The sequence below is a fragment of the Heptranchias perlo genome, chromosome 18 (assembly GCF_035084215.1).
Source record: "Heptranchias perlo isolate sHepPer1 chromosome 18, sHepPer1.hap1, whole genome shotgun sequence".
NCBI lineage: Eukaryota > Metazoa > Chordata > Chondrichthyes > Hexanchiformes > Hexanchidae > Heptranchias > Heptranchias perlo.
In genome coordinates, this window is record NC_090342.1 from 37,868,948 (window position 1) to 37,891,708 (window position 22,761).

The 22,761-nt window shown below is 39.9% G+C and overlaps 2 protein-coding genes across 21 annotated transcripts in view; one reads left to right on the forward strand and one right to left on the reverse strand.

The window, feature by feature from the left end:
• Positions 1 to 22,761, reverse strand: part of LOC137334767 (serine/threonine-protein kinase WNK1-like) — a 183,211-nt gene that overhangs the window by 140,268 nt on the left and 20,182 nt on the right. For all 8 annotated transcript variants that reach the window (XM_067999712.1, XM_067999714.1, XM_067999713.1 and 5 more), the window contains exon 2: positions 4,646 to 4,818. In XM_067999712.1, the coding sequence (XP_067855813.1) occupies positions 4,646 to 4,818 (173 nt within the window). The remainder of the gene's footprint in view (positions 1 to 4,645; positions 4,819 to 22,761) is intronic.
• The window catches only part of LOC137334768 (ninjurin-2-like), a 294,378-nt gene that overhangs the window by 20,494 nt on the left and 251,123 nt on the right, over positions 1 to 22,761 (forward strand). For 4 of the 13 annotated variants that reach the window (XR_010966220.1, XR_010966227.1, XR_010966229.1 and 1 more), the window contains 2 exons: positions 4,709 to 4,867; positions 16,552 to 16,760. The exons of 7 other annotated variants lie outside the window; for them this stretch is intronic. The gene's annotated coding sequence lies outside the window, so the exon portion shown is untranslated. The remainder of the gene's footprint in view (positions 1 to 4,708; positions 4,868 to 16,551; positions 16,761 to 22,761) is intronic. 2 more of the 13 variants (XR_010966226.1, XR_010966222.1) reach the window with 2 other exon arrangements.

The window sequence follows — 22,761 nt, forward strand, 5'->3', positions numbered from 1 at the left end:
TTGGGCCAGACTGTGCTGTGAGCAGCAAACAAACAGCTTAGACTTGCACTTGCCCATAGACTTTCTATTGGCTTTTGCACGGCATGTTACTGTCAACGGGACAGCCAAATGACGCGGTGCCCTCTACAGGGCATCTGGGACCTATGTACCTCCTTAACCAATCAGATTTAAGAATTGTTAATAACAGTGCAGAGTCAGAACCAGGAATTGTAAGTTAAAATAGTGAATTCAATGTCAAATCAGGTACAGAAAGCAAAATAAAGTAAGAAAGACTGAATTACGAGATAGAGATAAAAGAGACAAAGAAAAAGTGTTTTTAAAAAATGAGTAATATTTTTTTAAATGTCCAATAATTAAAATCTGAAGGCATGAGACTCCACACTTGTAAAAGTTAATTTTCAGTGCCAGGGAAGTTGATTGGGAGTAATTAAGACTTATGTCGTTAAAAGGGTACTTGGACTTGAAATAACATTTTCTGTTGCGTTTAGTCCGTATCTACATCAGTGCAGGAACTTCACGTGTTCAACTTATTTGAATGTTGAGTCAGACGGCGAGATGCCGTGTTCGCACAGCTTTTGAAGGAGCATCACATTTCAAACAGCAATTTCCCGATTTTCGCATTTAACTGCGCACGTGCAGTCGCCAGAAGTTACTGTTCGATTTGCACATAAATAATGGTGAGCGCTGTCAGCCTCACTGTTATTTTTAACAGCAAAATCTGGCCCATTACCTTCTTTGTGCCATTAATTTGATTCCCAGTACAATTTTGAAGTGATCAGTATAAATTTGAAAACAAATTTCAAGTTTAATTTTTAAATTATTCCTGAATTCTAACTTGAGAGATCAAATGCATCTGTGATAACATCTCTATTACATGCAGTGATAAAAAAGGCACTTTATGTTGACATGTCAATGTTAAGTAGATTTGAACAGTACCTGCTCAATTACATGCTTATGGTGCAGTTCAACCATCATATTTTTCAATACTGTATTTCAAACTTCTGCCCACTCACCTTCACTTTTTCCTTCATTTCCCAAATGTCATAAAATGCTAATTGAGTTATATTTCAAACTAACACATTCTATTGGACTATTGTTCATAACAGATTTCAAGAAATCTATACTGTTTCTGATAAAATCAAAATTCTTAAGGCAGTAAGATCAAACTATTGAAACAAGTGACTATTTTTGCAGAACTAAGTACAGGACTGTTCATCAAAATTCAATTGAACATATCTGTTGTTACTTGATGCGGGAACTTCATATTTTAAGCGTATGGTGCACACAATATATTATACCAAAAAGCAAAACGATGGAAAAGATTGTTGCAGCATTGAAATAAAACTAATCCTGGATGAAACCCCTTTGCTCCTATGTATGCTGGAGTTTCAGTTTCGTTCAGATCTGAAGACTAACTACATGATGTTTCCACATCTCTACCCTTACTCAGGACATAACAGAATTACCTCCAACTTCCAAAAGGGAGAACAACTATTTGCATTAGCTTAAATGTTTTAACTTGCATCAACAAATGCAAGAAGTTACTTTGTAGCTTCGAAGTAGATTAGTTTGCATCAAATTTAAAATCATAATTTTCTTTTAAAACTCTGAATTCTCTAATTATCTGAAATGAGTAGATAAACATTCAAAAATAAAAATTACATGTTTAGCTATTAAAATCTTTCAGTATTGCTTATTTAATACAAATCTCACCACATACCTCTTGCTTTCTTTTAAAATGCAGAAACCATACACTTGAGTTCATCAAGTTTACCATTTTACTTATGAATGTAATGTGATCATGCCTGTGGTGTTGCTGATACCCATTGGTGTTAAATATCCCATTCTCCCTCCCAATGAGGCTGGGAGACCTGGCAGCCATGAAGTGAAAATGTAGCTAAATAAAAAATATTTTAAGAAGTTCTGTTCAGAACATTAAAGCACCAGCATCTAGGAAATGAACATAAGGAAAGCAAGCACAAAGAAAGCCAAAACAAAAAAAGAACATTCGTCCGCTGAAGCTAATCTTTCGAATACCTTAACTCTTCTAGCTTAGCACCAAATTGCAATTTGAACATTCTTAATCTTTTTGTATTAACTACCCTACCTAGCAGATGATTCCAAATATTTATCATTGAGCAAATTGGTTCTTCCAGACAGCCATTTTAAATTTACTTTTCCCTAATTTCCATTATGAACTATTTTCTGATTCACCTTGAAACAAAATTCTGGACTTACATTATTTAATTTTAATATACTTCAATCAGGACACTTGTCACCACCTGCTTTCTAGACTGTAAAGCTTGAGCTTCCCTCATCTTTCCATAATTTTTTTTCCTCTGGCATTGTATTCTAAGTGCAGTCTGACCAGTGCACTGTAAAACCTTAGCATAACTTCTGAGGAAACAGAAAATGCTGTAAATACACAACATCTAAAAAGACAGTAGACACGATGAAGTTTTGGTATAGACCTACCATAACTGACAAAGGGTCTACACCCAAAACTTTTAACTGTTTTTCTCTTCAGATGATGGATCCACTGTGCGTTTCCAGCACTTTGTTTTTGTTTCAGATTTCCAGTATTTGCATTTTTGCCCTTTTTACCTTAACTTCTGTATGATAACTAGTATTCTATTATTTTGGCAATACATTCTCACTTTCTATTATTTTTTTTTTTTAAATTGCTTCACCACATTAGCTGAACACTGAAAAGTGGGATATCTATTATTGCTCCCAGGTCCCTTTACAATTCTTGCTGTGCTAATTCAATTCCACTTATTCGACACATTTTTCCAGCCTACATACAATAATTTATATTTCTCAGTGATGTTCATTTTCCGTTTGTCTGCCCAATTCTGACCAACTTAAATCTTCTGCAAATCTATAGCTGCATTCTACATCTCTACAGCAAGAGCACAATTACACAAATGACACTGTGTGCAACAACCACAAACACTTGCAATTATATGGCACCTTTGACACAGAAAAAGTTCCAAGGCGCTTCAGAGTCATGGGGCCACTGAGCCAGTGAGAGATTAGGAGCAGAAAGTTGCAGGTTTTAAGGAGGGTCTTGTAAGGAGAGAAAATAGAGGAGGTTTGGGAGGAATTTGAGCATGGGCGTAGGTGCCTAAAAGCATGGCGGAGGGGGAGGATATGCACAAGAGGAACAGAGCTCAAGAGGGTTCTTAGGCTGGAGGAGATTATGAAGGTAGGGAGAGACAAGACCGTAAGAATTTTAAATGCAATATTGGTGAGTCGGAAACCAATGTAAGTCAGTGAGGACATGATGAAGGTTGAGCAGAACTTGGAGCAAGATAGGATACAGGCAGCAGAGTTTTGGATAAGCTGGAGTTTATAGAAGGAGAGCACTGAAGTAGTCAAGTCTGGAGGCGACAGGCATGCATAATGGTTTCAGCAGCAGATGGGGTAAAGTGGGCAATATTGCGGAAATGGAAGTAAGTGATTTTATGATGGAGAGGATAATGGGACTGAAACTCAGCTTGGGGTCCAACAGGACTCAAAGACTGAACAGTCTGTTTAAGTCTGAGATGGTGACCAACAAGGTACTTCAATGTGAATTACATGATCCTATCTTTGACAATAGCAAAGGTTTGCTGGATATATTTATGTGCTGATAGTCCTTCATTAGAGTTTTTTTTAAATGGAAATTCTTTCAGCAAAAAAATATAAAGCAGGAAATTCTCAGACAATGGAAGTAGTCAAATATGCTCATCCAAAGATAAAATGGAAACAGTGATGCAAGTAAAATGGATTCCTGAAGTGTTAAAAGTAGCCTTCCTGCAAACTCAAATCATACTCATTTTTTGAAAAATTATATTCTTCTGTCATCTACAAATGCTCAGAATCTTTGCTGAAAGAAATTCCGGTTCCTTTCTGCATTTCAACGCAAATACTCCAGCACTTAGAAGAACTTTTTTCTTGTTACGGCATGAAGCTCCTTTACTTTGCAGCAACCCTGGGAATAACTGCATAATTTCCAATTCAGGTCTACATTATATCCAGTTTAAATGGGATATTGCTTTCCCAAAACAAAATTAAGCAATCCGATCCTCAGATTATATATATTTTTTTGACTACATCGCAATAGAATATGACAAACAGGACAGACTGATAAAGATTTTAGGTACATACATAGTTTCTGTAGTTCAAATGCATGTATTCTTAGGCCACTTAAGGTACACAGTTCCTTTAAATGAGACAGCAACTACCCATCCTATAGCTAATCAAGAATATAAAGTTTCAATGTTCAAGTAAATTGTCATTCTTCCTAACTTAGCTTGGAAAACTTACATAAGATACTAGAGATGAAGAGGACTAAAACACAAACATGGGAGAGCTAAACTAAGAACAGAGAATGCTAGATATGCTCATTAGGTCAGTCAACATCAGAAACAGAAGCCAATGTTTTAAGTGAGATCCTTCATCACAACTGATTTCAGATATTGACAAGTGGTGCTGTGCATTTCCAGCATTTTCTGTTTTGAAATCAAGATATTTACTGGCTTGTACAAAAACAAAATTATGCACAGCTTTATGAAAAAAAATGAAGTACTGGAAATATGAGAAGAAAAGTAATAAATGATAATTCGGTTTAAAATATTTAGATACACTTAACATTACTTACGTTTTCAGAGTACCCGATGTCATCAATTCTGTCACCAATACTATACATTTTTTTCCTTTTAAGGTCGATTCCCAAGAGTCATAAAATCTGACTATATTTGGATGCTGCAGGCCCTTCAACATTTCAGCTTCTTCTTTAAATCTTTGCCTTTCTGACTTCGACAACTTTCGATCCTGTTAATAATAAGACAGCGGTAATGAAGTCTGCGCTGAAAGCAAACTAGTTAAGTTTACCTGCAAATAAAAACACAATTACTATATGTAACACTTCTATGCTAACATGTTAAAATGTTGCTTCCTGTGCTCAAAGGACGGGTTCATTTTTATCAAGTTCCTCATGCTTGAGTGAATTTACTCATTAACAAAAGCACAATGGACAGTATTGCAAACACACTATGTGCAGTAATTGTTCAAATAGACCCACACTGAATAGACTGCAGCATGAACCAAAATTGTGGTAGTGGAACTTGAGTATGCATTCACATTGCCTATACAAGTTCATCTCGACTATTTATTGACAAACATTTCCACCCAACATATAGGGACGGATGGAAGAACTGTAGTCACACCTCAGCCCACTCGTGTATAGCTCCTAGTTGCCTGTTATGAAGTAGCCTCAGAAGAGACTGGAGCATGCACACTCAATCTAGGTATGGTGCCAAGTATTGAGGCCTTGAATTTAATAGTGGAGCAATGCAATTATATGTACATTATATCTACATTAAAAATACTTCTAGTTATAACAACCGTTAACACTTTTCCAACATTTACCACTGTAAATTGCTGCAGTAACATTTCCCATTCAATTCTGCCATGTCAACAGCCACAATGTAATGCACACTTCAGTTACTGGGTGACTCTGTGGAGCTAATGTCATATGTGCATCACAGGGAATTTACTAGTATTTTAAGAAAAGACTATCAGTTGACCAGCAACTGAAGAAAAATAATGTTATGATGCAACTGATGAAGCTTCCAGTTCAACTCTCTTCTTCCCTTCCCCACAGAAATTTTCTTCCCCCTAAAGGTGGAAACTTATACTGGGGTACAGATCTTACAAGCACCACATGTCTGGACATCTGTCAATTTGGGTGAGGTACAAGTGCAAATCCAGAGTATGAACACTGGCAGGATATTTGAGTGTGGGTGGGAGCAGAAAAGAAAGAGCATCCCAACGCCACAGCCAACCCCAATCCTGTTCACAATCACATATGTCTATTTTCAGCACGGGCCACATCATTCATCTGGAACAAGGATCGCATTATCTTTTTTTCTTTCCCTATCCTGAAACCAACTGTAGTGCCCCCACAACTCCCCTGGTTGAGACCAGTGAATGCAGTACAGACTAGGGATCAAATCTAGCCTGCATGTTCATCACACAATGCAATGCATTTACTCATTAAGCCACCGGGAGGGATGAACTTCCAATTATTGCTTACTTCTCTGACCAACACCATCCATTCACCTGAGACCATGACCTTACTATGGAAATATAACCACAAACACATTTAGTATATTGGAACTATGCCAAATATAATGCACTAAAATTTTAATCAGCAAAAAAAAAATCTTATTTGTCATCCACTCAGTCTGCAAAGGAATGGTATACCACACTCATCCGATTTGGTTCATTCTAAACCTTTTCTGTAGAACAATGTAAATGTAAACAAGTGTAATGAAGCTACTGGAATGAAGACTCAGATTACATTTTTTAAGTCACCAAATTCCCAGCTGAACATAAGCTGAGGCTCACTCAATCATTGGCCGTTTTGATTTTTGCATAATAACAGATGGACTTCACATAAAACAAGCCCAACCCCCAAATATCCATTCCAATTAATTAAAAGTCAACCAATTTTATTTGGCTCAGTGTTATTTGAATATATGATTCTCTAATTTTTCTGTTCATTGGGTTTCTACAAGAATTCCATCTTTAACCTTCACCTATCAGGTTTTCAGTAAGTTATGCAATTTAAAATAATTTGTAACCCATTTATATGTAAATGAAAGCAGTTCACAACATGATCCAGTTCCTCAATTCCAGAGTTTCCCAGTTAACACTAGGGTGGATTCAGAGACTTCAGCACAGACAGTTGCTTTAAAGCCATATTTGTGACTTAAGATTTCAGGGGAAGGTCTGCATAGGCCTGCAATGTGAAAATTGCATTGCTAACGTACAAGTAGGCAGAGATCAGCCAAGCTGTGGCCTGAATAAAATAGCAGCCCTGATGATACTTGACCTTTGAAGGCTCCTCCAACAGCAGCTGCACAGATTCACCTATATAGATTACAGCACTGTTGCCAAAGTCAGGTCTATCACTAGTAATACTGTACAATAACACAATGGACACATAAATGACTTCCAAAAAAGGCCAAAATAATAGTCACACTCCATTTTTTTTTATAACAGTAACCAGATATCCTTTGATACTTCTTGAAAAGTTGCAAGCGTTTTCCAAAAAGTTGTAGGCGTTTTCCAAAACTACTCCAGTTGTTTACAGCATATTGTTTTTTGATGAATGGAGCACAGCTATATAGGAATGTTACATTACCAGACACACGAGTAGTGACAGTAGACATTAACACATCATGAAAGCCCATAATTTGAAGACACTTAATATAAAATAGTGCCAGTACATTGAGAGTGAACTATAAACATTAACAATCTATGGAATTTTGCAGCTCTGTTCTGCAAAGCTCTATGGGAAATCAACACTAGGTCTAACAAAGGTTACAATTCACTACAGTTACAGCATACTGATATCAATTCTCAATGTAAATTTTTTTTTTAAATTAAAAATATATTGATGTCTCCCAATGGCTTATGAGGCACCACCCACTTAGTACTGAGGCACATAAACCACTATGGTCCCAAGTTCCATTACCAGTCTCTGCTGTTAGCTGAATTCAAGCTGGGTGCTATATTTGGCCTCAGCGCTCCTGGGTTAAGGAAGGGAGGGAAGAGGAGAGAAAAAACCCAGCCACAGATCGTCATCAGTAACTGAGAGCAAGTGCGTAAACAGGATTGTGATGATGTGGTCAAATAATATGCCAATACTCAGTATGTGGGCAAAATACTGGAGAGTGGCCAGTATTTACAGAATTATTTCCAAGCATGAATTAGCACCTTCAGGAAAGGTGGGAAGAACATTTTGTGCGTGGTGGTGGGGGGGGGGTAACAGGATAGAAAAAAAACACGCCTAACCTACAAAATTCACGGAATAATTGTTAACACTTCAAACATATTGTCAACAATATTCAAGCTGATCCTCAGTCCGATAAAGACAAGTAAATAGGTTTATATCCATGAAGTATAATTTCCAAATTAAATAAAAGATTGTTAACTATTTCTATTGTTTGCAACACTACTATAAAAAAAATCTTTAAAACTTTAGCCTTTTATCAATAGGTCCACAATGTTTCTTTCCCGCTAAAATGCAGGAAAAATACATAAATTCTTAATATTATTTTGCAAGTAAAGTATTTCAATAGATTTGATTCAATGCAAACTACAAAACAAAGTGTCTACATATGGATTCATAAGTTCCTAAACAAAAATTGAGTTTGCTCAATACTTAACTTTACAGGGAATGTAGAAAAAAAATCCTCCTGGTTTCTAACCACAAATGTTCAGTAAGAGTTCTTTGTTCATATTTTAAATCTCAGAATGTAGTTGAGCATTTCCCAGATTTTTTTTTGAAGTTGCAGCAGTGACTGCTGGCGCACAACAATACATGAGCAGAGACAAAATATCTGTTCAATATCGACCTTACTGAGAAAGAAGGGAATTCTAGTACTGCGAGCAGATTTATCTCCCACCGCCCCCACCCCCTGCCAGCTTTTTACTGACATCTTAAAGTGGAAATACACAATGCAATATTTCTCATCAATGTGGAAGTACAAGAATTCCAAGTACAAGAAATTTTAAATAAAAACAGAAAATGCTGGAAACTCAGCAGGTCAGGCAGCATCTGTGAAGACAGGAAGGTAGAGTTAACATTTCAGGGCTTACGACTGGATGTTACAAACAGGTTATAAGGAGGAACAGAGCCAGGGAAAAAAGGGCAGGGAGGAAAAAAATAGAATGTGATTAGATGGAGGATAGGAGATGACTAAATAGCAGAAGTGAGACAGCAGTTTACTTGTATTTCTTCCAACCTAGTGCACTGTATTCGCTGCTGACGATGTGATGTCCTCTACATCGGGGTGACCAAATGCAGATAGTGACAGCTTTGCTGAACACCTTCGTTCCATCCACAAGTGCGACCCTGAGCTTCTGGTCCCTTGGCACTTCAATTCTCCGTTCCACTCGCCCTCTGACCTTGGCCCCCCTACACTGCTCCAAAAAAGCTCAATGCAAGCCGAGGAACAGAACTTCACCTCTCTACTAGGCACTTTACAGCACTCTGGCCTTAACATTGACTTTCACAACTTCAGACCTTAACCATGCCTCCCATTTTCTCTTGAATAGCAGGTACTGGTAATGTAGGACGGGTGCACCAGCACTTCTGGAATTGGGGAGGTTGTGTTTGGAATGAGGATCCCCAATCACTACACAGTCGGCAGGTTGGTCTGGACCCCTGGTGTCCACTGCCTTTTTCTTCCACCACTCTCAGGCCATTGAGCCTTCTTTGCTTGGCCAGATTTCCCATGCTTCCCTCCCCCTCTACTATCATCATTCACACATCCTCTGGGTCTGGGATATATCTTTCATTTCTTCAATTTGTCTCATTATTGTCTCCTTTTGCCTTAAACCATTTCACTTCTGTCATTTAATCATTTCATATCCTCCACCTAATCAGAGACCATTTTTTTCCCACTCAATCCCTTTCCCAGGCTCAGTTCCTCCTTATAAGCTGTTCATCAGTAACATCTTCCAAAATGCGACCTAAAATGTTAACCGTACCTTCCTCCCTTGACAAAGGCTCCTGACATACTGAGTATTTCCTGCATTTTCTGTAGCCTATTTGTACATCAGAGCCTCACAGTTCAATATTCATGGTAAATACCAGAAGTATTTTACAGATTAGGATTTGGAGCGAAACAAAGTTTGACAAGAAGCCAGGTGGTGCCCCTTTTCAGAATAAACAAAAGCAGAAGGGTTCCCAGCTAAGGGCTCTCTTTCCATAAATTCCAGCTCATCCAAAACTCTGCTGCTTGTACCCTACTATTGCAATTCACATTCTGTTTACAATCTTGAATACCTGTTCGCAGATTTCTCCCATGACTGTCACAACTTTTTTTAATATATTCGTTCATGGGATGTGGGCGCCGCTGGCAAGGCCAGCATTTATTGCCCATCCCTAATTGCATTTGAGAAGGTGGTGGTGAGCCGCCTTCTTGAACCGCTGCAGTCCGTGTGGTAAAGGTTCTCCCACACTGCTGTTAGGAAGAGAGTTCCAGGATTTTGACCCAGCGACGATGAAGGAACGGCGATATACTTCCAAGTCGGGATGGTGTGTGACTTGGAGGGGAACGTGCAGGTGGTGTTGTTCCCTGTGCCTGCTGCTCTTGTCCTTCTAGGTGGTCGAGGTCGCGGGTTTGGAAGGTGCTGTCCAAGAAGCCTTGGCGAGTTGCTGCATTGCATCCTGTAGATGGTACACACTGCAGCCACAGCACGCCGGTGGTGAAGGGAGTGAATGTTTAGGGTGGTGGATGGGATGCCAATCAAGTGGGCTGCTTTGTCCTGGATGGTACCAATTTACTGGAGTCTTACACAGACTTAGACCTTATACAAGCTTACGGCAGTGGTCATTCTAAGTAAAACTTGGAGGAGGATAAAGAATTGGTTGGAAGAGGAAATAGCAGGTATCAATTAAGGGAGAGACGCCAGCTATGGGGAGCTATGTTGAGTGAGTGCCCAATTACTTAAGTACCTAGATAATCTGTACAATTGGCCAGAACCAATGTGGATAAAATTTAATACAGGTAAGTGCAAGGTCTTACATACACTAAGATGTAAGTGGAGGGCATAATAAATGGTTTCAACTAGCTAGGGGAGAGACTGAAAGAGATCTGGAAGTGAAAGGCTCAATACTGACTATCCAGTCATTACAGATCAGCAATTAATAAAGTAAATAGAATTCTTAACTATGTTGCCAGATCAGTAGAGCTTAGATATCAAGGGAGTCATGCTGAAGTTGACCAGTGCTCTGTTGAGATCACACCTTGAATACCATGTTCAGTTTGTGACCACGGCACATAAGAACATAAGAAATAGGAACAGGAGTAGGCCATATGGCCCCTCAAGCCTGCTCCACCATTCAGTAAGATCATGGCTGACCTTCGACCTCAACTCCACTTTCCTAACCAAACCCCATATCCCGAGATTCCAAAAATCTATCACTCTCAGTCTTGAATATACTCAACTACTGAGCATCCACAACACTCTGGGGTAGAGAATTCCAAAGATTCACTTGAGTGGAGAAATTCCTCCTCATCTCAGTCCTAAATGTCTGACCCCTTATCCTGAGACTATGTCCCCTAGTTCTAGACTCGCCAGCCAGGGGAAACATCCTCTCAGCATCTACACTGTCAAGCCCTCTTACAATCTTATGTTTCAATGAGATCACCTCTCATTCTTCTAAACTCCAGAGAGTTTTGGCCCATTCTACTCAATCTTTCCTCTTGGGACAACCCTCTCATCTCAGGAATCAATCTAGTGAACCTGCATTGTACCGCCTCTAAGTATATCCTTCCTTAGGTAAGGAGACCAAAACTACACAGAGTATTCCAGGTTTGGTCTCACCAATGCCCTGTACAGTTGCAGCAAGACTTCCTTACTATTGTGCTCCAACCCCCTTGCAATAAAGGCCAACATACCATTTGCCTTCCTAATTGCTTGCTGTATCTGCATGTTAACTTTGTGTTTCGGCACAAGTAAAACATCCGACAAGCGTAAAATTGCGGCTTTCTGCAGAAGGACGCGCTAGATGGGTCTAATGGTCTCCCTCATCTGTAATTATTTTTGTGAATGCTGTCCTAATTCCAAAATTGGACACTCTAATGAAACACACAATTGGCATCGTCCTGGAAACAATCAATTTTTCAATTAAGCTGGTTACATTTCTGCAGGAAAAGAAAGCAAATCATGCCTGCCTGCAATAGGTAAAAGTTCCACAACATAAGCATCTATTACCAATGCCTGTCCCCTCATGGTAGTGATAATTAGCTTTTTAAACATACTGCTTCCACTGCAGTGAATATAAATCCAAAATCCCTTCTAAATTATCAGTAGAGTTTTACATATAAATGGAACAGGTCGAAAATCCAGTCACATTTTTGTCCCAAATTTCCAAGTGGTGTTCCAGCATTCCACGTTTGCATGTCCAATTGTGTTCTATATATGATGTGGAGATGCCGGTGATGGACTGGGGTTGACAATTGTAAACAATTTTACAACACCAAGTTATAGTCCAGCAATTTTATTTTAAATTCACAAGCTTTCGGAGATTTTCTCCTTCCTCAGGCAAATGTTGCCTGAGGAAGGAGAAAACATTTGCCTGAGGAAGGAGAAAATCTCCGAAAGCTTGTGAATTTAAAATAAAATTGCTGGACTATAACTTGGTGTTGTAAAATTGTTTACAAGTGTTCTATATAGGCCAACTGTAGTGTCTGTAACTCTTAATATAAAAATAACTGGAAAACTAATGAAACATCAAGAAAGGCCACCATTGTACCATGCAGTCTTCAACAAAATGATTATGCCTCAAGTTACCCATTAAAAAAAAATCAAACTGCAATTGAAATCAATACCTTGAACAGGGTTTCTGAACACTATTTTCCCTTCACTTGTGCCCAAAACTCTTCACTCCAATGTGCAGTATGAAATAAAACTTAACAGATGTGGGATTCCTGCTGGGTTTTCGAAGTACTAAGGATGATCAAGTTCTGTTTCATCTTTACATGGCTTGGTATTATGTTCCACCGAAAGTAACAAAAAATAATCTGCTGTACAGATGGAAGCTGGCATCTATTTTTTTTTAAATGGGAATTCCTTAATGAAAAAAAATTGTTTGGATAACCCATTTTGTTTCATAGGACTAAGACATCTGTACATCATTTGTCATGTATAATAAAAAAAGTTTGCCAGTCAGAAGACAGTGACTCTTCAATATTGCTTCTCTGGCTTTGAATACAGACAAAGTCACTGCAGGTTACTTAGCAAAGCTAAGCTTGATGAGGTCCAATTGTGTCCTTGTGACTCTACCCCCTGCCCAAACAAAATAAAATCTAGACATGCAAGCTACATTTAAATCATGCAATGCCAAAGCAAAGTGGCACAATCCCCAAGTTTCCTCCCTTTGCAGAGGAAAGCAGTGCCAATATTCAGTGCCAAATTTTTTTTTATATATATATATATATATATATATATATACACACACACACACACACACACACACACACACACACACACACATTTTCATGGGGAGGGTTACGAGAAAGATGGGTTTGGATCCATGAGGCGACGACAGGTCTCCAAGTCTGGTTTCCTCCCTTCTCGCAGCACACAAATAACCGTAACCATTCACAAATGACATCCTTGTGGTCCGTCCTTGACCTGTCCACAGCAGTCAACACATTCCTTCCCTCAACCCCAAACATTCGTTCCTCTGACTCTGGGCTTAAGTACACCCCTCCACCTCATCATCAGTGCAGGGCTTTCAGTCACCAGGGTCCTACCTCTCCCCTTGTTTTTTTCCTCTAAAAATCAAAAAATCATCTATTTAACCAAGCTTCTGGTCATTCCTCTTACTTTCTCCTTTCCTGGTTCAGCAACCAGTTTTCATACATTTGTTCAGTGAACGCCTTCAGACTTTTTCATCCTGAAGGCACTATATAAATGGAAGTTGCTGTTAAGCCCTAGTTTAGGGACAGGCTACACTTGGGTTTAAAAATCAATGTGTTGTAACAATAAAAAAAACTTCTCCAGTCTCTTCTCCATCTCCCAAACTTAATGTTAATTTAGCAAGCCCTGGTCAGTCATCAAAAAAAAGATTATTTTACCTAAAGCAATATGGGATCTAGTTAGTTATATCCCTTCTATTTCTCATCCACATGCTACCCCTCGGCGATATCATCCGAAAACACATCAGGTTCCACATGTACACCGACGACACCCAGCTCTACCTCACCACCATCTCCCTCGACCTCTCCATTGTCTCTCATTTGTCACACTGCTTGTCCGATAAGCAAAAATTTCCTCCAACTAAATATTGGGAAGACCAAAGCCATTGTTTTCAGTCCCTGCCACAAACTCCTTCCCTCTCTCTGGCCATTGTCTGAGACTGAACCAGGCCATTCACAACCTTGGCAACCAATTTGACCCTGAGATGAGCTTCCAACCACATATCCGCTCCATCACCAAGACCTCCTACTTCCACCTCCATAACATCGCCCGTCTCCACAACGCCTCAGCTCATCTGCTGCTGAAACCTTCATCCGTTCCTTTGTAATCTCCAGACTGGACTACTCCAATGTTCTTCTGGCCAGCCTCCCTTTTTCCACCCTTCATAAACTCGAGCTCATCCAAAACTCTGCTGCCTGTTTCCTAACTCACATCAAGTCCCGTTCACCCATCACCCGTGTTCGCTGGCCCCGGGTCCAGCAACATCTCGGCTTTAAAATTCTCACCCTTGTCTTCAAATCCCTCAATGGCATCGCCCCTCCCTATCTCTGTAACCTCCTCCAGGCCTACAGCCCTCCAAGATCTCTGCGCTCCTCCAATTCTTACCTCTTGCTCATCCCCGATTTTAATCGCTCCACCATTTGCAGTCGTACCTTCAGCTGCCTAGGCCCTAAGCTCTGGAATTCCCTCTCTAAACCTCTCCGCCTCTCTACTTTTCTCTCCTCCTTTAAGACACTTCTTAAAACTTACCTCTTCGAACAAGCTTTGGTCACCTGACCTAATATCTCTATGTGGCTCGGTGACAAATTTTCTTGGACAATCACTCCTGAAGTGCCTTGGGCTGTTTTATTACATTAAAGGCACCATATAAATGCAAGTTATTGTTGTTTCTACATTAAGGTGGAAGCTAAAATTTTCTTGCATGGATTTCTGGCTGTTAACTTGTTGATACAATCACAGCATTAAAACAGTCAATCTTAATGTTATTCAAATTTCAAGAGATTGTTATCGAAGGGTTAAATTAGTGGAATTGCCTCTCTAAAGCAGAAGCAATATTTTCCAATTTTAAATTACAGCATTCAGTGGGAAGGCAGATAGAGGCCAAACTAAAAAAAAACGGCTGAACATTAACTTCAAGCTACTGACAGTCCACATCCTAAAAGCTGGCTGCATCTGCGGTGCCAAAGCTCACAAACATTTAGAATTCCTGGAAATTTAATTTTTAGTAGTTGTGTGGAACACACAAAACAGAGTGTCAGCGGTAGCACTCTCACCTCTGATAGGAAGTCATGGGTTCAAGCTCCATTGCAGGACTTGTGCACTTGATTTAGGCTGACACTTGTGCCATACTGAACTGAGGGAGTGCTGCATAGTTGGAGTTGCCATCTTTCAGAAGAGACTTTAAACCAAGACCCTATCTCCCTGTTCATGTGGACTTTGAAGATCCCATGGCACTGTACGAAGAAGAGCAGGGGAGTTCTCCCGGTGTCCTAGCCAACATTTATCCTTCAACCAAAACAGACTAACTGGTCATTTATCTCACTGTAGTTTGTGACACCTTGCTATGTGCAAACTGGCTGCCAACGCTTATCTACAAAACAACAGTGACTACATTTCAAAAAGTAATTCACTGGCTGTAAAGTACTTTGGGACATCCTGAGGTTATGAAAGGGGCTATAAAAATGCAAGTCCTTTTTTTTGAGGCCAAGAGAACAAAATGAAATTTTTTTTAGAAAGATGTTTGCTGATAAAAATATACTAACAATAATGCTATTTTATCAACAATAACACGTGATTTAGTTGTACACAAGGTTCTGGGTTCTAGTTGCAGGGTGCCTGCCATTTCTAATTTCTGTTCCTCAGCTCAGCAATTGTATAAAATCTGCCAATACTTAGCCAGGTCTAACAATGAAGCAGTGTGTGCAATGAAGAGAGGAGGAGGTGGTGAAGAAAAAACTTTCCCTTAATCCCTGCAACAAGAATCTATTTTCCACAGGTTTATGATCCAGGTGGTACTGTAGCCCAGCTGGAGGAGCTTATGCAGCTACAGGAATTTATGCAAAGAAATAACTTTTAAAAAATCCCTCAACCCCCAGCAATAGCTTCGAAAACATTATTTCCAATCACAATTTTTTTTTAACTAAAGAGCAGAAACAGTTCCTGATGCTATACAGTTGCCTTAGCAGGAAAGTCCGTGCGTGTGGAACAGTCCAGGATGATTCACTCTCTGGGGAAGCAACCAAACACTGCTCAATGATTCTCCAACCCAGCTGGTGTGGAATTCACCAGGTGCAAACTCATATCCAAAACTAACCACACAGTAAGTGTGATTCACACTTTTGTAGCCCTCGTCCAGAAATGTTGTATGTACACAGCTAGCTTGAACAGAACTGATGACCTCTTTTCAATGACCTCTGCTCACGATGAGTCAAATTTGTCTCAGCAACTAAGCCAAACAGCTCAAAAAAATCCTCGATTTGAGTCCTAGTCTGTGCTGAATTAGCAGATCTCAGCTCACCAGAATCAGGGGGGGGGGGGAAACACCATCGCTGGGAATTTCCTCAAGGGTTCTTCCAATCGGTTGCTGAAACTTTTGCTGAAATTTTGGCGGAAACCCCGTTCATGCATCTATCGGAGAGTTTCTACCGAAGTTACAGCGGCCGATCGAGAGAACCTCAGAGGAATCTTCCAGGAATTGTCCTTTTCAGTAGTAATACACTGGATCTGAACATTCACTGGCTGCCAGAGCAATTAATAAACTTGTGCCTCAAATTTCTGCAGGGTTCTTGATGAATTTACTGTGGGAGACTGGAGAACACCATGGAAATTCTATCCCAATAAATCAGATACAGTTCCTTCTCTGGAGGAGAGTGTGGATAAACATCAGGTTTAAAACAGGATTGGACTCAAGTAAACTGGTCAAACGGGTGAGCTACTGGAGAACACTGAATCCATGTAGCCACGTCCCAGCAACAAGTCTAAACCATCAGGTACAAAGGGAGGGGGGGAAAATGGTCCAACAAAAAAAAACCAATAATCCTTTTACATTCGTACTGCCACTTCCTCTGGTTGTGGGCACTCTGCCACCCCAAACATGCCAGCAATGTCGCTTCACAAACTATATGGATGTCTCCCAGCCGCCTAGGAAGATCTTGTAGTCAAAAATAAAACGTTGCAAAGCATGCCTTACAAACAACTACCTATGTATATTTGTCCTACCTTCTCAGATGTTGCGGAACACACTCTGCAACGTAAAGGAGGATAATTCCATGGCATCGCAGAAGTGCTTCTTTCATATGCCTTTTACATTACCGAACCACTTCCATTGGATGTCAGGGTGGTACATTCTGACAGCACATTGTTGGCTGCTCAGGTATGCAGACACCTCAGCCTGCCCGTGACCAGATCCAATACGATGATTCCACATCAAATGCTGTTTATATTTGTTACCACTAGTAGTTTCCGTCAGAGGCACCAGTCTGGTTTCTGTGCCTTAACAGTCTTGCCTTAGTTGGTAGCATTCCTATTTCAGAGTCAGAAGGTTGTAGGTTCATGCCCCGATCCAGGACTTAAGCACATATATTTGGATGGTACGTCAATGCAGCAGGAAGGGAGCACTACGTTGTCTGAATAGCCAACCTTAGGCTCCATCTTCCTATTCCTGTGGTTTAAATGGCCGTTAAAGATCCCACTGCACTGTGAAGAGCAGGGAATTCTCCCAATGTCTTGACCAACATTCCTCCCTTAACCAACACCACCAAATACAGATGAATTGGTCATTCATTTCATTGGTACTTAGGCAAACGCACCCAGCAGGATAACATATATAACAGTCATTCAACTTCAAAAGTAATTCATTGTGCATTTGGGAGACTTGATAAGGCACTGTATAAATGCAAGTCCTTTTCTTTCAAGCGAACAGTCATTTATACTAGAGTTGTGCCAACAGTACTCTAAACCTCTACAGCAACCCTGCAATGCAAAGGCAGCACAACTGTTTCTGTAATGCATAAATGGCATGAAAGTTATCTCTAAAATAGGATTCTGTAACCTAGCACAACTGAACAAAAAGATGCACCTTTGCATAATCATTCCAAAAATTGATCAAAGGGCCTAACAAAATGGAAGTCATAGGCCAAATTGACCAACTTCTTCTAAATATTTGTGCACAACTCTATGAAAGCCTCCTTCATTCATCACTGAATTCCTTTTGTGGATTTTGGAAATGTAACATTTTTGAAACTTCAGTTATATTAGTTTACACATCAATAGCGATATAACACGTTAGCTAGTCTTACACGAGGCTGCTCACAGTGAGTCAGATATTTTGTAACAGTGGTATTATGCCAAGTAGTATTAATAAGGACACTGATTGATCAGCATTTGGGGTGGCTGGTCCTAGGATCAGACAGGAATCAGGAGTCTGGCAGAACTAAGAAAGGGGATCCCAGGATTTGGTAGCATAGGGCTGGAAAAGGTGGCTGGGGAGACAGGCAGTGCAATCTGGGGTTTGTATGTACAGTTAAGGGGTCTCAGAATCTGGAAATTGAGGTGGAAGTGTAAAAAAAGTTTCCTATTGTCCGGCAGGGCAGGGGAAGGGGGTTTGGGAGCACTGGGGGTTGCTGGAATTTGGTAGTATTGGAAGGGTATGGTCTAGCACACAGGGATGAAAGAAGCCCAGAAGAAATGAATCTGAATTACCTTCACCCCTTTCCAACCATCTGACACCACTGCCCCTCTGCTTCTCCTCCTGACAAATCCACAGCCTGTCTTTATGTTCCTGCTTTAAAGCACATGATAATACTATTCGTGAGCTCGCTAACTTATAAGTCTTTAATAACCAAATTTCCACCGTATCAAAACTGCCTCATAAAATGCTCAAAAATTCATTTGCACAGTTTCCCAGTTTTTATATGAAACAAAATCCTTAAGCCCCAAATATAGTTCAGAAGAGCAAGATATTTTTAATTGAATGACCAGGCAAGTGGGTTGTCATGATCGACATGGACGGCAGCCAATCAGGAGACATCTAATGATTCAAGCATCTTGCAACTGGGTTTAAATCACTTGGAAAAATAAACTGAAATATTCTTCAAACTTTTGACGAATAAGTACATTCTCAATAAACAATCTTGGGTTTGTTTTCTAACTGTACACAAAGACAGGGAAGCAGAGTGACACTAACAGAAGTGCACAATACCAAGAAGACTTAATATGTTAAATATAAATTGTATCGTTTTAATTTTAAGGTGATCGGCAAAAGAGCCAGAGGCGACATGAGGAAACATTTTTTTTTACACAAGTTGTAATGATCTGGAATGCACTTGCCTGCAAGGGTAGTGGACGCAGATTCAATGGTGACTTTCAAAAGGGAATTGGATAAATACTTGAAGGGAAAAAAATTTACAGGGCTATCGGGAAAGAGCAGGGGTGCGGGACGAATTGGGATAGCTCTTTCAAAGAGTCGGCTCAGGCACGATGGGCCGAATGGCCGCCTCCTGTGCTGTACCTACTATGATATGAAGTCAGAATAGCATGAAAAAGGTATTAAAGTGAGCTGGCAGTGCAACTTCCTATGCAGAAGACGACGTCACAACTAGCAAAGCAAAGCAGTGGAGACGAGATTTTTATTTCAGGAATATAAACTTTGCCACAGTTCCAATTGTGATGCAGCTTTGAAACCAGAGGGGGGAGGTGTGGAGTGGGAAATAAACTGTGCCATAGCTACAGTTTTAAAAATAAAAACTTTGCCACAAATCCAGCAGGAGGAGATGATTTTATATTTAAAAATAGACTGCCACAACTTCAAATGGAAGATTTTTTAATTAATTTAGGCAAAGGAAGCATTTCAATAGTAACATGGGCTTGGCTATGGAAAACAAATTCATTTATTTTACGTTTTGAAGGATTGCTTTAGCTGCCCCACTCCCAGTGAACAGAACCTCGGGTCCTCACACCACGGAATGCCTCCATCATCACGATGTGATGCCGATCATGTTAAGAACTCCTTACACCAGTCCCTTTTACATTTCCCCCCCACCCCCGATTGTCTGCACACCATCAAGTCCTCTTTAAACATCCTCTTGGCCATACCAAATGCACTTCATCTGCATCTCTATCCTTCCCCCTCTCCCAAGGCCAAACCTGACAGCAACTCAGCACAAAGTTAGGGTGCAGTTATTGCCCACCGTCCAGTAATTAACACCCAGCCCCGCCCCACTGAGCAGCAAATCACATCTGTGCACAGTCCACCACCACACCAAGCCTCTTCCAAAACAGCAGCCCAGGTACACTATTCCAACCCCCAAAGAACATCAAAAGCAACCGTGATATGGCAGTACTAACCCACCCCACCACCCACACCACAGCAAAAACAGCCCAAGAACACCAGTTGCACCACACCTATCCTTCCCACCTCCCCAATTAAACAAATCCAACCCTTAGATGGCTCATTGCGCAAATCTACCCTCTGGAGAGGAAGGACACTACGTCACCAAGCCTGGGGAAATAATCGGGGGGGGGGGCCTTTGTTAGCCACCAAATCCTTTAACTCTTTAAAGCATATTGCTATATTAGGCTCAAGAGAAATTTTAATTGTCAAATCGATAATAGCATTTTAGTGATTACGGTTTGTTTGAAATAACTGAGTTTGAAATTACAATCCTTAATACAATGGGGTTCAGTTGTCAAAGCTCAGTGAATTATACAGAAATACTCAAAAATGGTTTTATATGGAACTAGAACATATGCAGCATTTGATAAGAACTTCAATGGATGAGGAGTGAAGGGTTGCAGAAAAACAAATGCAGTTATTCGTACTTTTGCTACAGATATCATATGCTGTCCATAATTATACAAGTGTACAGTATTTTCAAAAAGGTCATATTTTCTGCATTTAACAATTAACCTAGACGACTGAAAATCTGAAGAACTACAAGGGGAGAAAGTAGGTTTAAAAGAAAAATCTAGAACCCTATTTTACTGACTTTCTTTTTCATCATTTCTATTCAGGCACCAAAATCCCATCAAGCTGCCATAAATATATCAAATGACTTAAAACTGGAAACTTATGGAAAGATGTGCGAGCCAACATTTTAATCAGTTTGCTCCATTGTTCCCTCTAGTGGAACTCAACTGAAACTGGTACTTCTGCCAATTTAAAATAAAGTGTAACTGTGCTGTGGGAAACAAAAGTCCCAATAATTTATGGCGTATACACGGGGCTCCAGTTTTATTTGTCTTGCACAATTACTGAAAGGAAGATGACACATCAAATTGAACTCACTACTATCATAACCCAGCTACTCCGTGGATAATCAGCATTTAACAAAAGCTTCCTTGTACACAATACTTACTGGTTTAACATTGATACTTGGCACTTCCATTTCAAATCCTTGATTTTCAAGAGTATCACAAGATATACATGGGCTTGTCCGGCGGGTCAACCCCAAAATCATGTTGCAATTTGCATCATTTCTCTTGTAGGACTTTCTTTTTAAATCATTACAGTAATCGAAATACTGAAGATCAAAGTGATTCAGAAAACTCATGGACAAGGTGTCCATTTTAAAACAAAGTTTGCTAATTCTAGTAGCACAAAGCTACTTCTTCACTTATCTGCTGTTACCCCAGTAATAGATCTCAATTAAATCAGTTTGATAAAATACCAAATAACAATATAGTAGCAATATGATGTTTCCATATGCAAAGAAGAATAAAGCTTGCATTTATGAAGCAACACATCACATCCTCAGGACATCTCAAAGCACTTCACAACTAACAAATTACTTTAAGTGTATTCACTATTGTCATGCAAGTATTACATCAATTTGTGCACTCAAAAATCCCACAAATAGCAAATGAGGTAAGTGATAAGTGAATCTGTTTTTGGTGCTGCTGGTGGAGGAAGGAATGCTAGCCAGGACATCAGAACTAAAGGCTTTTCTTCAAATAGTGCCATGGGATCTTTTAAGTCCACCTTAATGTGTAACTTATCTCAAATAAAAGATGGCACCTCCAACAACGCACCACTCCGAGTGCTGCAACGATGTGTCAGCCTATATTATGCGATCAAGTTCTGGAATGGGGTTTGAATGTTTGATCTTGACTCAGGCAAGAGTGCTATCAAGTGAGCCAAGCTGACAAATACCAAAATATGTAGCACAACACTGACGCTGCTGGCTGGTATTGTATCAAGTGCTTTGCAGTGGGGGTATACCCACTTTTATACATTTTTATCCAGCTCAGGTAAGCACACTCTTTTCCCCTCTACCAATAAGATATTGTGTTTTTCCAGTTCAAGAGCTGGAAAACTGACTATAATTGAGGTAAGTAAGCTGTGCTTTGAAAAGTAATTCAAGCACAGCAATGTGAGCAGGCAACATAACTGATGCTCTGTGCTTGCATCTATGTTCAAATGTTCAACTATTGCACTAGCAGATGAAGTTGAATGAAAGCAAATGCAATTTCTTTTATGGATCATTTCAAAATTCTAAAATATATACTGCTGAAAGCTTTCTGCATAGGTAAATGTTCTGTGTGGTGTGTTACGGCGTCATACAGGCCAGAAATCTTCAATAATCTGGGCTGAGTTACTTGATCGCAACCAGTGTAGCAACAGCAGCGCTGCAACAGATCTCAGCTCTCCCGGGACAACTGTAACCCATCCCCTCTTCCTTTCACCAGTGGTTCTTGCAAACTTGTTGCTTAATATACCTCTAAGCCTCAATGCATGGCATGTCCATCTGTAAGGTTGTAATTTACCTTTTCATGCACTCTAGTAAAAGATAAGGGAATGCTAAGAGAGGGCAGGGCAGTCCCAATTTCCATACAGCAAATGAAAGGGCCCTGTTTGAAAGAAAACTGTTTAATAGAGCAATTGCTATAGTTTATGTTTTTCCCCTTTCTATTCTCATAAAGAAGTACCTGGTCTCTACTTGGTAATTGCTTTGTTGCATGATTGCAATCAGGAGGTCACTACATAAGGAATCA